This window comes from Epinephelus fuscoguttatus, linkage group LG22, assembly GCF_011397635.1.
Source record: "Epinephelus fuscoguttatus linkage group LG22, E.fuscoguttatus.final_Chr_v1".
In the NCBI taxonomy this organism is placed as follows: domain Eukaryota; kingdom Metazoa; phylum Chordata; class Actinopteri; order Perciformes; family Serranidae; genus Epinephelus; species Epinephelus fuscoguttatus.
In genome coordinates this window covers 21,229,938-21,245,345 of record NC_064773.1, presented here as the reverse complement: position 1 = coordinate 21,245,345, position 15,408 = coordinate 21,229,938, and the positions used below count along the sequence as shown (strand labels likewise).

General features: G+C 41.8%; 1 protein-coding gene across 6 annotated transcripts in view; it reads left to right on the top strand.

Annotated features, from left to right (window-relative positions):
- The window catches only part of LOC125882499 (lymphoid-restricted membrane protein), a 49,667-nt gene that overhangs the window by 26,983 nt on the left and 7,276 nt on the right, over positions 1-15,408 (top strand). For all 6 annotated transcript variants that reach the window (XM_049566209.1, XM_049566205.1, XM_049566210.1 and 3 more), the window contains exons 21-32: positions 2,522-2,621; positions 4,269-4,446; positions 5,402-5,489; positions 11,620-11,666; positions 11,824-11,912; positions 12,016-12,209; positions 13,136-13,220; positions 13,425-13,479; positions 13,576-13,603; positions 14,508-14,648; positions 14,930-15,064; positions 15,215-15,362. In XM_049566209.1, coding sequence (XP_049422166.1) covers positions 2,522-2,621; positions 4,269-4,446; positions 5,402-5,489; positions 11,620-11,666; positions 11,824-11,912; positions 12,016-12,209; positions 13,136-13,220; positions 13,425-13,479; positions 13,576-13,603; positions 14,508-14,648; positions 14,930-15,064; positions 15,215-15,362 — 1,288 coding nt within the window. The remainder of the gene's footprint in view (positions 1-2,521; positions 2,622-4,268; positions 4,447-5,401; positions 5,490-11,619; positions 11,667-11,823; positions 11,913-12,015; positions 12,210-13,135; positions 13,221-13,424; positions 13,480-13,575; positions 13,604-14,507; positions 14,649-14,929; positions 15,065-15,214; positions 15,363-15,408) is intronic.

The window sequence follows — 15,408 nt, the reverse complement described above, 5'->3', positions numbered from 1 at the left end:
CCTCAAGTACTACAACACTGAGGTTACAGGGTAAGGGTCATTTCTTTCCACCCTGAACAACTGCTGCTGAGGTGCTTTTGAGCAGGACACTGAGGCTCCACCTGCTCAGAGGCCAACAATAGATGACTAGTTGTACTGTGCAGCTGCCAAGTGTGTGACAGTTATGTAACTGTGTGTCAGCATGACGAAGCATGACGGTACTAAAACAGATTTGGTGCTCAGCTTACCTTGGTTTAAAGCATTTAAAAAAAAAAAGTTTCATTTGGCGTACAAATCTCTGCTGTTTTCGGGAATGTAATCATGTACTTCCTTTTGCTGTGGTGGGAAGGAAGCAGGAGGTTTTTAAAGTTATGCTTGACAGCTTCAATGGGGATGAGAGCAATCTATCTATTTTTAATGACACTGTGTTCGGCTATTGTGGCATATTTTAACCCATTTAAAGCCGCTACAAGGAACTTTTAACTGGATATGCAAAAGTCTCTCGTTTCTGCTGATGTCTGTGCGTGACCTACAACAGCAAATGAGACCATCGGTGTGAAGATAAGCTATTTCTATATAGTGTATATCCATACCTTTAGAAAACTGAGTCCGGGTCCGCCCCAGGTCACTTCCAGGATGAAACGATTTACGGCACTCAGACGGCACACTTCATCTTACCTAGCTGCTTACATTTAGTGACTCTTATAAATAGTTGCTATTCCTCCTCCTCGACCCGACGTCCACGGGGAGTTAAAATAGCAGCAATCATCGGGTAAAAGTTCTGTGAAAGCACTGGACTCACCAACAGTCAGCCACGTCTCAGTCACACAGAGAAAATCCAATCCTCGGGAAGTCAGGAAATCCTTCAGGATAAACGTTTTGTTCGTGAGCGATCTAGCATTTACCAGCACAATCCTGGCAGGAGCCGGCGGGTCCACGGCGTTAGCTGTCCGAGGAGCCACACACAGAGGCCGCAGGTTGCGCAGATTCACCCCACGCCAGTGGGGACGAGGAGAGCAGGGGCCGCGGGGCTGGAACACCTCATCTGGGCCAACGACAGGTACCAGCCAGGCGTCGACAGGGTCCAGCGAGTGCCGAGAAATAAAGAGGCGAGGCACCGCTCCATACTCAGTCCAAGAAGCCATGGACGTGCTCGCCAAACAGGCCTTCAGCCTTACCAGCTGACCGCTGCGTTTACCCCGGCGGCTGTGGTGCTTACGCCGGAGAGGTGGAGCTGGGGTGCGGCAGAGGTGAGCTGGGATCCCCGATAGGAGCGGGGGCAAAGTTTTCCCATCTTGTTGTTTCATTCATCCCCAAAACAAACACATGCGCGAGCCAGGTAAGCGTCTTTATGACAATACGTGCTACAGCTCATGGGAAATGTAGGCTTCATTCTGGCAAAACACTACCGCTTTTGTCCACAGGGTCGCCAAAATCAACTCAAAATGAAAGTTCCTTGTAGGGGCTTTAAAAACAAATTCTTTAAAGGTAATATTACAGACAAACCTTTTAGGCTGCTGCTGATTTTTATTAATTTCATTACTGTATAAAAACAACCTTGAAGCGTGCAGCAGATGGGTAACTCATGCCAGTGCACATTTAGTTTGCCTCACATTTGAGTCACACTGATCACACTTTTGGTTAAACCTGTATGATAATGACACTTTTGCAAATTCTTCCTGGTAGTGCGTTCAAGGATGTTTTCACCTATTAAATTTCAGTCTTCAGTTTTAAATGTCAGATACAGGAATGTCCTTGAACGCACCATCAACAAAGAGGGTTTTAAACAGTTCCTGTTGCTGTCCCTGTGATAGACATATGTGAAGTCTTAAGATGCTGTAAATGTCATTTATTACATTATACGTGATATTTACTCTGCCTCGCTTATGTCACACTCTAAGCTTCTGCACTCTCTCTTCTCCTGTTCCTGCCATTTGCCTACCAAATAGCTCTTCACCTATCATTATTAACAGCCTCTGCTCACAGGCAGCAGTCTGTCAGTGTGTTGAAGCTGTCTGCTTCCTTATATAGAATAGCAGTGATAAAATGTTCTGGTCACACTGAGGTAAAGGGGGAAAAGACTTGCTGCTATTAGTAAAAGAAGGGATTTGAAGAAAAGTATAATTCAAATATTTTCTGTGCAATACCATCACGTAGCTACGATCTCGGTGTCTTCACACTCGCAGTCCTCAATGCTTAATTAATTTCATGCCTGCAAGGTTTTAAAAACTAATTTAAACACTTCATCGTTGCCGCAGACAGTATGAAAGCGATGTTTGCTTTTGAATTCCTATGAAGATGACAGTAATTGGGGGTCCTTCCAGCAATCCATCACTGATGGAGCAGATGCTTTGTGCTGTCTGTCAGCTGTTAGATTTAGTTGACTCCTTATGCAATTTCCTCTCGTTCAACAAAGATTTGTTTCTATTGACTGACTGTGGGCCTGCTGTTTGGTACATGCTTAATGCGTGTTGCTTATTTGATCTTTTCACCCCTTCCCTTTTTTTAATATTTATCATTCTGTGTGTATGTGTGTTTTCAGGAGGAGGCAGCAGTGCCATTGAGCGCCCACTCACAGGCTGTCAGCATTACACACCCAGAGGCGGATGCTCTCCCTGATCTGTCCCACTCAGAGAACAACAGTAAGACCTCCGCCTCCCTCCCTCTCTCTCTCTCTGAAGTTCACTCTCTGTGTGGCTCACACACTGTCTTTCTGTTTCACTTTCTTCTCCCCTAACTGTCAGCTAGTCGCGCAAGTGTGTGCATTACAACTTAACTAAAGAGTGAGTCATTTCCTGACTCACTTCTTTGCTGTTTGTTTAGAGGAGAGAAGACTTTACCAAATCTTGCAAGATGAAGGTCAGACTCTGCTAAATATCACAGTGTGAACATCACTTAATTGTTTTGCTATTTTGGGAATCCAGAGCTCCATGACTGCTTTTTAAAAGCATTTCCTTAGTGACTGCATTACTGCACAACAAATTGTATTATCGCTATCCTTTGTGTTAACAGTTTACTGCTTATTTTCTTTTCTATACAAACTACATGGAGTAATATAGATCCTTTAGATTGTCAAATGTTAAAAAGGTGCTCCCAGGACATTAAATAACACAAAAATAATATTGGTAGAAATCAATCAGCCAGCATATGATTGAGGGCTGCACAGAAAAAGTGCATTTGTGAGTTGTCTATTTAAAATGCTAACTTGCAGTACTAGTACTGATGACAGGACATCATTCCTGCGACACTCATGAGGTGCTACTAGTTGCCATGCAACCAGTAGCTTTACACAAGTGGTCATTTAACATGACAGATGCATGTTATGTTACAGTTTGATGCAGTCACCTAATAGTGTATTAAATGTAAGTTATTGAAGGTGAGAGTAAAAAAAATGGACTGCAAATGATTATAATATAATGCAGGCATTTCATATCATGTTTGGGAGCCGCACAAAACGTTTCTATGAACCACTATTGGGCCGCACTTTGAGCAACAATGATGTAAATTATAATAATATAAATATTAAAACTAATGTATGTGGAGATCTTCTGATACCAATCCCAGTATGAGAAATATCTCTAATACTGTCTGAAACGCTGGATCGGGTATTGGCGAGTATGGGAGTCTATGCAATAATCGGATTCGACATGATTTATTAATAAACTGTACTGTAGTTTCACACCTGGATAAAATGGCAGTTTTCTTGGAAATCAGTTCTTTGCCACTCTAACACAGTAGGTGACACAGCGAGTTGTGCTGTGCAGCCACTGGTAACTGCTGTTTTAGAGCCGTAAAGAAGAATTAATATCCGGTCAATAGAGTAGCTGATGGAAAAATGTCAGCAATTTGACAACATTTTACGCTGGAAAGTCCCACAAGTGAATAGGCAGTGTGTACAGTATGCAAGGCTTTAGGTTTGAGGGGTGGCAGTAGTGTTGTCAATTACAACAACAGCAATCTCATAAAGCATTTGAAGACAATCACCTATTATCACAACCATGACAGCAATCATTTTTATCTGTACAGGGTAAGTAGTATACAGCTCTTGATTAAAGCAGTTGTATAAGATTGGTGCTCTTCACCAGCTACGAATTCAGGTATCCTCACCTCACCATTTACATCCAAGTGACACTGAGCTAATGTTTTCTGGTATTGTCAAATTGCACCCTGGAAAATATAGGAAATCATGACAGTGAGTAACAGCAGCTGATAACCCAAACACCTGTAATCTTGGAGTGAATTAATCATCATAATTATTGATAATTATTAACACTGATTTATCTCCACAGATGCAGAAACTCCTGAGACTGCGAACTCTCCCTCCTGTGGTCCAGATCAAAATCTGAGCAACTCACCTGAGCAGGACCAAACGGTCACACTTAGTAACACCCCTCCCACAGCAGCCCAGATGGTTCCTCTTGACAGCTTGTCACCTGGACCAGATGAGACCATCATCCAGACTGAGAGGTGAATACACAAATTAGTGTATTTGATAGACTGGACACAAGTCACAACACAACTAATTTTTTCCTCCTGTCAGTTCAGATGAATGTAAAAATATAGATGATTGAGCCATGGAACAAATATGTTACCTTTTTATTTCCTCTAAGAGTGCGTGAGGGATCACTATACATGGGGCAGTGTTTTTTTTGTTTTGTTTTCAAAGATGACACAACAGGTCTTATTTCCCATAACACATCTGACATCATATCTGTCTGACAAAACAGGATCTTCCAAAACAAAGAATACATTAAAGCAGGGCAAAAAAAGAACTGGGCGTTTCCTCACCACAGACAAAGCACCAGCTGGTGAACCAGCTGTTTGATAGCAAGATTACCTAATGAGATGTAGACAAGTATAAAGAGCCTACAAGTTGCAAAGCAACCTGCTTTATTTTTGTGTCCTTGATAGCTTCATGCTCTTCATCACATCAAAAGCTTTATCCTCAGACACACCTCTTCTGTTGGTGTTTGGATTTCCAAATCCCACCTGAGGGCCACAAAACTGAGGATTCCATAGACAGGAAACTGACATAACCTCACAGCCTCAGCCCACATCCTGATTCATTTTCATAGCAGTATGAATTATCCCTGCTAGATTTGAAGTTAATAGAGGAAACATCAATAGCCACAGTAGTCAGCATTTTCCTGAGTTTCATCATTTGCCTATGACTTGGTCCACATTTGCTAATCAAATGGGTGTCTTCCCTGCTGTGGGAGGAGCATGTAGGATAATTAGTATCTCTTCAGCCATGCTTTGCATAGGCACAGTCCACCTACAGAGAGACGAAGGCTGTTTCTTATCTCTCTTACTGTAACAGTTGTGTCTCTTTGTACAGACAGAATGTGTGTCTAATGTATGAATTAAGAATAAGAATGGATAGTGCTTGAAAACTGACCTTTGACCTTTCACTTGTGGTCAGCATCCAGCTGACCAGTGAGGACCACAGGGGAGCAGAAGAGAAGGAAGGCGAGGCGGACTCGAGCACAGGAGCCATGAGCCGCACTAAGGTTAGTAGCAGAGAGGAAGTGTTTTAATGCAGAAGGGAATACAACTTCCTCTATTTTCTTCAGCACCAGCTCCCCGTTGCTTCCCCTTCCTCTTTTTGACCCTTTGTCTTTCTGAAGCTTCATGTGTTTCCTAGCCGGGTGAGAGGAGGTGTGTTGTGAAGCCAGGATGGGGGGTTCAGTAGGCAGGGCGAGGGATGGCTTTCCTTCAGAAAGCCTGAGAAGGAGTCCTCGCCATGGGCAAGGAGGAGGGGAAAGATATCAAATTAAGGGAAATATCAGAGTATCAGGCAGCCATCTTTCTGCTGACTGCTCAAGGAGGACGGGTTATTGACTTTCTTGATCTCTGTTGCCAAAGGAGGCAAGTACTAAATACTTGATATGGCTTACTGAGGTGTCCAAGTGTTTTTTATTATCCTGTAATTATTATCATCAAGTTAAAATGCTTCAGATTTCCTAACAGCTGAACGTAGTGGTTCACAAAAGACAGAAAAAAGTAGATTAAGAGCAACAAATCAGTTAAGAGAAGGTTGAAATAGGATGAATAGTGAATATTTTGGTTAATTTACAAGTTATGTTGAAATTGGCATTTTGCTACAAAAACTTAATGCAACACATCTGGTTCTTGTGCATATATATACAGTACAGGCCAAAAGTTTGGACACACCTTCTCATTCAATGCGTTTTCTTTATTTTCATGACTATTTACATTGTAGATTCTCACTGAAGGCATCAAAACTATGAATGAACACATGTGGAGTTATGTACTTAACAAAAAAAGGTGAAATAACTGAAAACATGTTTTATATTCTAGTTTCTTCAAAATAGCCACCCTTTGCTCTGATTACTGCTTTGCACACTCTTGGCATTCTCTCCATGAGCTTCAAGAGGTAGTCACCTGAAATGGTTTTCCAACAGTCTTGAAGGAGTTCCCAGAGGTGTTTAGCACTTGTTGGCCCCTTTGCCTTCACTCTGCGGTCCAGCTCACCCCAAACCATCTCGATTGGGTTCAGGTCCGGTGACTGTGGAGGCCATGTCATCTGCCGCAGCACTCCATCACTCTCCTTCTTGGTCAAATAGCCCTTACACAGCCTGGAGGTGTGTTTGGGGTCATTGTCCTGTTGAAAAATAAATGATCGTCCAACTAAACGCAAACCGGATGGGATGGCATGTCGCTGCAGGATGCTGTGGTAGCCATGCTGGTTCAGTGTGCCTTCAATTTTGAATAAATCCCCAACAGTGTCACCAGCAAAACACCCCACACCATCACACCTCCTCCTCCATGCTTCACAGTGGGAACCAGGCATGTGGAATCCATCCGTTCACCTTTTCTGCGTCTCACAAAGACATGGCGGTTGGAACCAAAGATCTCAAATTTGGACTCATCAGACCAAAGCACAGATTTCCACTGGTCTAATGTCCATTCCTTGTGTTTCTTGGCCCAAACAAATCTCTTCTGCTTGTTGCCTCTCCTTAGCAGTGGTTTCCTAGCAGCTATTTGACCATGAAGGCCTGATTCGCGCAGTCTCCTCTTAACAGTTGTTCTAGAGATGGGTCTGCTGCTAGAACTCTATGTGGCATTCATCTGGTCTCTGATCTGAGCTGCTGTTAACTTGCGATTTCTGAGGCTGGTGACTCGGATGAACTTATCCTCAGAAGCAGAGGTGACTCTTGGTCTTCCTTTCCTGGGTCGGTCCTCATGTGTGCCAGTTTTGTTGTAGCGCTTGATGGTTTTTGCGACTCCACTTGGGACACATTTAAAGTTTTTGCAATTTTCCGGACTGACTGACCTTCATTTCTTAAAGTAATGATGGCCACTGGTTTTTCTTTAGTTAGCTGATTGGTTCTTGCCATAATATGAATTTTAACAGTTGTCCAATAGGGCTGTCGGCTGTGTATTAACCTGACTTCTGCACAACACAACTGATGGTCCCAACCCCATTGATAAAGCAAGAAATTCCACTAATTAACCCTGATAAGGCACACCTGTGAAGTGGAAACCATTTCAGGTGACGACCTCTTGAAGCTCATGGAGAGAATGCCAAGAGTGTGCAAAGCAGTAATCAGAGCAAAGGGTGGCTATTTTGAAGAAACTAGAATATAAAACATGTTTTCAGTTATTTCACCTTTTTTTGTTAAGTACATAACTCCACATGTGTTCATTCATAGTTTTGATGCCTTCAGTGAGAATCTACAATGTAAATAGTCATGAAAATAAAGAAAACGCATTGAATGAAAAGGTGTGTCCAAACTTTTGGCCTGTACTGTGTATATATATATATATATATATATATATATATATATATACACACACACACACACACACACACACACACACAATGCTAATGCTAATCTGAAAACCATATAAACTAAACGGAACTAAAATGTCAGAAAGATTACTTGAAGAATTAAATGAAATCACAGTATCCTAGCATGCAAGTTTGTTTAACACTTCAAAAAACAAAAAATATTCAAGTTTTGCATTGTCCAATATTGATTTATTATTACATATTGACTCTGAATATTGAAACGGTTTCAATACTCATTTTCTGCAGTACTGATACACTGGTTCAAGCTGCGTTTTTTTGCTGTCTCTTAAACCCCTTCTCCAGCAAATTTGTTCCGGTTCTTGAATTGGTTCTGTTAGGGATTTAAGGATTCTTGGAACCTTGGTGCTGTCTAACAAACCCGCCCACGTTCCCACCATTTTTGAGCAGAAACATTGTAATCAAGGATGTATCAACAGAGGCTGACGCACACTGTAGGATTAATGTTTGTTTTGTTATTACTGATATTTGTTTTTGTTTTTTAACAAAAAAGGAAACAAGCATGGAGCAACTATTAATGAGACCGCTGCATGCCCTTTTTATCTGATCATTTCTCACTTGACTTCTTCATTCTCCATCCTCTGTCTTCGACCTGTAGAATGTGACTTGCCCACTGATATCGTCACGGTATGCACTTCAGGTCAAGGAAAACCTGCTATTTTTAGGTTTCAGCTGAGAACCAAATATTCGAGTTCTGAACCAAGTAATTTGTGGTTGAAATGCTCTGAACGGTTTAAAATTAGGTGCAGGAACCAGAACAGAGCCAGCTTCATGTTGGCGGAAAAGGTGTGAAAGTATTAATTTTTACTACATCATTTGGCTGTTCTATGCTATTAACAAAGAAAAGAAAAGTCGTTGTTGTGATGTGTTAGCCTTGTTAGTTTTGTCAATTCATGCCAGATAATGGTATTGAAAATTGATATTTTTCAAGGCATTATGTCAAAGTTAGAAATCCCAGTATCATGACAACACTATTGGAGTTAATATGACATCACACAGTTTATATTTGAGAAGCTGAAACTATAAGTGTGTGGCATTTTTGCTTGATAAATGATATTAACCTCACCAAATGTGATTACCACCTGTTATACAGAAGCAGAAGCATTTATCAAAAGGATGACAGTGATGTTCAGAAGCGTGTTAACAAAGCGTGGACACAGTGGATCATCACTGTCTCCTCTGTCTCTCTGGACCAATTAGTGTTTACAGTGAACTGCTTTGATGCGTGCTCCATACAGTAAGATTGCTTCATGGTCATTATGTCCAGCCTTTTGTGGATGGGCTTGCGGTGTTTTCATGTTGGAGCCAAGTTGTGTTGTGATGCTGGTTCACCACAGTCTGGTTTGCATCCTGCTGGGAGATCGATCAGCTTGGTTTATTTAGTCTACTACCTGCTGGTGGCTGCTGGACTGCCTCCCTGCGGAGAGATGGGAGGCGAGCCAAGAAAGGCAGGCTCAGACACTGTACATCAGTAAGATGTAGTGTTAAACTCATACATGCTTGGTCAAGAGAGGTTTTCAACCAAATCGAGGCTTTTTTGAATATAATTTAAGAATCTGGTTGCAATCCTCCTGCAGAGAGAAGGAGGTAAGTTTTTGAAATCATTTGGATATATTCAAATAGTAGTTTTACTTGTAAATGGCAGATATTTTCAATAGGACTTCTCCCCGTATTTGTGTTGGGGAGCACAGTCTAGACAAAAGGAATTATTATTTATCACAGCATTATGTCAGTTAATACTTGGATTTTCAAATTATTCAACATAAGGTGGTATAAACTCACATTTGTTCAAGTAGCATAAAAACTTATAGCACAACACAACAGCAACAATAAGTATGTCAAAATACAATACTTAATAGAGTGCATTAACAAGGCAGTAATATTTAATCTATAATCTGTGGGTTAAATTAAGCAGCTGCAACTCACCATGACCACTTCCTCCAAAGTTTAAAAATCGTTTAAAGAGAAGGGTTTCGAGTTTGAGCTTGGCCTGCAGGTCATTCCAGGACCAGGGATCGTAGTAGAACAGACTTGTTTTTCCAGCCTCTGTGCTGGTGTCAGGCACTTTAAACTGAAGCCATTCATGTGACATAAGATTATGACTGCTTTGCAAAGATAAAAAGTTCTGGCTCAGGTAAGTTGGAAATTTACCTGAGATGATTTTATAGACTCAAATGTACCGGTGTTGTAACCTGCACAAAGTGAATGATGCTGTATGAGGAACAATGATGGGTTCTGAAGTTAGATTTGGTCAAGCTTGGACAAAGTGGATGGTGAGGCAAACCTGGAAATGGTATGCTGCCTGCTTTGTCGTTTCAGTGAATTGTTGTTAAGATCTGCAACAAATAAAACGACTTGTGAACACACCTTAAAAAAGCCCAGACTTCATCTCACAGGACTCTTGTGTCCAGTGTTGATCCATTTTGTGACATGGCCGGTCAGAGTTGATTAAGCATATCTTTTAACTCTGGCGGCGGCATGCACCAGTGACACTGACCTCACTAATGTACCAATTCTTTCCACTTCTTTCCACACGAGCTTCTGTGACATGTTCTGCTAGAGCTACATACACCCGGCAAATCATCTGTGGTTTTACGAGGTCCAGAGAGTTCCTCCAGAGCCCCTAGGGCACCAATTATCAAATCATGCATGTTTATCACTAACAGTTGAATCACACAATGACATAAGACTATTAAATGTTTTTGTAGTGTATTATTTTACGGGCCATTTTAATGACAGTACTCGCCTCCTCACATGCAAATGTTTCACCAAAACACTGTCAGCCTTGACACACTTTGCAAGAGCACCGTCGCTGCATCCTGAGCTCAGTGTTGCCCAAGATGATTGTGATTGGTCTAACGCAGTGGTTCACAACTGGTCCAGCCACGGGGTCAGATTTCTCCTTAGTCACCATTTGAAGGTCCACGCACACAGTTTAATATATTCAGCGTCACACTTGGGTTTGACCATGTCGTTGAGCTAGTTTTTTTGTCCATGTTAATTAAGTATAGTACTTGAGTAAATGTACTTAGTTACATTCCTTCACTGCTGATGACACCTTACATTCAGTATAGTTTATTCAGTTTATTCAAAGATTTGGTGTCCGCAGTGACACAACAAGGATGTTTTCCTAAGACATGATTGTGCGGTTATAAAAATCAAAGTTTATCGCTGTATTCTTGGATGGAGGATTGCACAATTTCAACTTTTGGTATAAAGCTATTGGAGACACAATCAAACTAAACAATGTGTTGGAGAGCAGCAGCCAGCTTTTTGCTTCACACTTTGTTTGGATGTAAAACGACACAAAGTCTCAGATTTTGTGTTCGGTGAAAAGGTAAGGCAGCTCTCTACTATTTTGAGCTGTGTCAGAACGGATATTATGCACACTCATTACACAATATCCTGCTGCTTTGCTCTGAGTGCTCACCTTGCTCCATTGTGCGTGTGTGTTCACACTACTGTGTATGCACGCAGTCCGCCTCCACTACTTAGCACTTTGCCAGTGTTAACGTGTTCTCTGAGCACCCCTCTCAGCAACACACACTCACACTCTCAGAGCTGCAGGGCTCTCCATGAAGCAACACATTATATAAGGAATCAGCCCAATCTTTCTCTTCGACTCACTGTAGAGCTTAGATAGCGTTTAACTGCCATGGGACAGGTACGCTACATGTATGTGGACGTGTGTGTCTTTTAATCATTGACCGTTTCTTGTAATGTGGAGCAGAAAAATGTGCTGCAAGGCCACCTGTCCTTTTCTCACCCCCTCCCTCCTTCTCGCTTTTTACTTTTGTCCATCTCAGAGCGTGAGCCGGGATCAGTCGGCAGACAGATCAGCAGCGGAGGACAGGTGAGTGATTCACTGTAACAGGAACTAGAGATTTTAGTGATTTGGTAAAGAGAACTTAACGTCTAACTGTATTTTTATAGAGAAACATTAAGGTTTAGATTAATTTTTTTGCATATGCTTTAGTATTGTATAAAGGTTCACTGTGTGTGTGTTTCAGCACGTGTCTGCTACCTGTGTTGGTCGAAGAGGAGGAGAGCGTGCAGGACAGTGCAGCCGAGGTGCCAACAGTAGCCGCCAGCATGGAAGGTAGGAAGACAAACTCAGACTTGTATGTAAGCTAACCGTTTGTTTACGCCTTCTTACATCTACGTGCAACTTTGACCACCCACACACCAACTCCTCCATCCAGGGGCCGACCGGATCACCAGCAGCGGAGAGACCACTTTCTCCAACAGCAGCTCTCCTCCATCAGGATCGTCCATCACACATGGCAGCCAATCGGGGGGCGGCATGGGCAGCGTGACTTCTGACCCCGGCCAATCTGTGGACAGTGTAGCCAAAAAGGACTCCCTCCCTCTCAGTGGCAAAAATAAGAGGGAGCTGGTAAGTTTTTCTGCTTCCATTTTCTTCTAAATTGACTGTTGGATTATTAATTCATCATAATAATAGTAATTTGCTTGACTACTGTTGAAGTTGATCACCTTTTTGTGCATATCAGGGTCATTATATTGTAGTTTTTGCATGTTACCTGTTTTTATTTTTATCTAAGGTAGCAATCAAATTGAATACCACATTTTGTTTTTATCATAACAATTGTTATATCTACTGCCAGACCCTTAACTGAGTTCAGAACAGAGTTTGTAGCAGGATGTATGTCATACAAACAATATTATTTTCAGTTATTGTGAGTAAAGAGAGCCATCCTAATGCATTAAAAAGATTTACAGATACACAAGTTAGTCATTGTTCAGTTTTATATTTACCTTTTGATGCATTGTTTCTGTTTATGATTTTGGGGTTTTTTTTATCTCTTCTTTTTTATTATCTTCTTCGCTCTAGCTTAGCTTAAAACAGCCTCAGAGTAGATCTGATAAAACACCAGGATCATGTTGAACGGAGCTGATGTCATCAAGATAACATTTCTTTTTTTGTCAGTGATGAGATTGTGCCATCAGTAACTTCATGTGACCTGAAGAGAAATGCTGTCTTTCCAGCTGTGTGAGTGTGTGTAAAGAGAAAGAAAGAGAAGAGAGGAAGGAAGGAAGAGTGCATGTTTTCACTTTAGCTCCACTCAGGATCAGATCATTCAGAATCAAGAACCAACGACACTGCCAGCTGCTTTGAGTCTTCACGTTTCACCTTTATTATGTAAAAACCGTTGAAGGAGAAAGGAGGGTAGGGAGGGACCGAGTGAAGGGAGCAATATGGATGTTGAGGGCGATGTGAGCATGGAGAGATCGGAGTTAAAAGGAGATAAGGAGGGGGAGATTGAGCAGAAGGAGGCAGTAATGTTTGTCCGGACCCTGCAGGAGCTGTCCCGCAGCATGGAGGCCATCGAGGAGCACAAGGTTCAGGAGGACCAAAGTGAGACCAGCGTGGCCACTGAGAAGGAATGTATGTGTGATATACTCATTGCACACTGTTATGTACTAAATATTATTTATAATATTCACCACTTGTCTTTTGATACCAAATTTAATTCCATTTTTAAATGAGTGCTTTTACATTTACTCTTTTAAAACCTAGATGGTGATTGCACCATTTGACCAGGTATTTGTTTTGCCATGATTCATAAATGAATCTTACTTCCCTTTCTAGCTGAGATGTCACTGATCTCAGACACCACCAGTCCTGTCCAAGAGGACAGGAACAGGTGAGCAAGCACCTGAACACTTAAATCCATAACCATCCATGTGTGCATGTAATAAGACTTGTCACATTGTCCTCATTGTCCTCTCTTTATCTGCAGCCTGTCACCTAATGACAAGGAGATTGAGGTATGTGTACCATTAGATCTTGCAGACACTTTTTAAGCATCTGTGGTATCGAAAAGACACTTTGGGATTATGTGTGTTTGAAAGTAGATTTTGAAAGCCACAAATCAGTCTTGATCATCATCTGGATCTTCATAACTGTTTGTTAGTTGTCTTAATGTATTAATTTTCATTCTGAAAACACAGCCTTAACTGTGCATCCATCAAATGTATAGAGTGGTGCTGGGGTATTGTTTTTCTGTAGGCCATCCTGGAAGTTCCCTCAACAAAAAGCCTGTGGGATTTTTCCATTGGATTTTGGATTATTGCAGAAAATAACATCAGTACCAAACAAGAATTTATGACACATTTTTTCAGCAAGAATATCTTCACAAATTAACACCACCTTTGTGATTTTTTTAAGTGTAAATGCAATCGCCAGAAGTAAAAAGCTGACGTTAGGCTATAAACAAACTACACCACTGTCGCGTGACTTCTCATCACCACCACAATGACGCTGTAAAGCTGTGGTCAGCGATAGTGATCCTGTTGCTAGTGATAGCGATAGGAAAGCTAACACATTGTCCTCCAAGTCACTTTTAGAAACTAATTGTATGTAAAGCACTTTATAAAAAAGTTATTCTTATAACCACACACATGGAATGTAAATATATCATTGTGATCATGCACTGATAGGATTCTCCTGAAGTGTGGGGTTTTCAACAGGGAAGTGTACGAGTTTCATTGTTTATGTGGTGTAACTTTTCAACCTGCACAGTAACGCTGTCTGTGATAGAGGAAACTCTTATGGTTATCAAACAAGGAAACTTTAGAGATGGTCAGCCTGTCTGCTTACAGGCAGGATATAAAGCCAAATACCGTGTGCGTGTCCAGCAGTAAGTGCCAAGTGTCTTTTTCGTGTTTTCAGGCGGAGTTCCAGCGTCTGGCGCTGGGCTTCAAGTGCGACATGTTCACCCTGGAAAAGAGACTGCGGCTGGAGGAGAGGTCACGTGACCTGGCTGAGGAGAATGTCCGCAGGGAGGTGTCCAGCTGCCAGGGCTTACTGCAGGTCAGTGTACATACAGTATGTGTGTAACTGTTGAGCTTTCCGATGGAGCACTAGCTAAAGTTTTGCTCCATCACCGGTCAAAATTGCATGAGCTGCATGAATCTGAATCACAATATAGTAGATAAAATGGATTTTGCATCTTGTTCTGCAGCTTTCCTCTTGTAGAGATACAAAAATCTGCCCTGCATCAATAGGGATCAATTAATTATCCTGTAAATGAAAGTGAATAAGGTGATGGTTAACTCTTTGTGTCTTTTCTCTCCTGTCTTCTCTTCTCCAAGGCTCTGACTCCTCTGTGTGAAGACGACAACCAGTCCATGGAAATCATCCAGAGGCTCCAGAAGAACCTGGACATCCTCATCCAGTCCATGACCAGGGTGTCCAGTCGCTCGGAGATGCTAGGAGCTATTCACCAGGTAAGTGATAAGTCACAGATAATGTGTATGCCATCACTGTGTGATGAATCTATGAGTTTATATTCCCGTGCCAACAATAAAACGAAGTGTACTGTATGTTAATTTTGATTCTGATGATTTAACGGAGCCTTGTGTGTGTGTGAATGTCAGGAGAGTCGTATCGGTAAGGCTGTGGAGGTGATGATCCAGCATGTGGAGAACCTGAGGAGGATGTACACCAAGGAGCACGCTGAGCTGCTGGAGCTGAGAGAGGCGCTCATGCAGAACGAGAGGTCGTTTGGATCACAGACTGAAAGAGGTAGGGAATGGTTACACAGTAGTTACATACATTAATGGTGCAACAC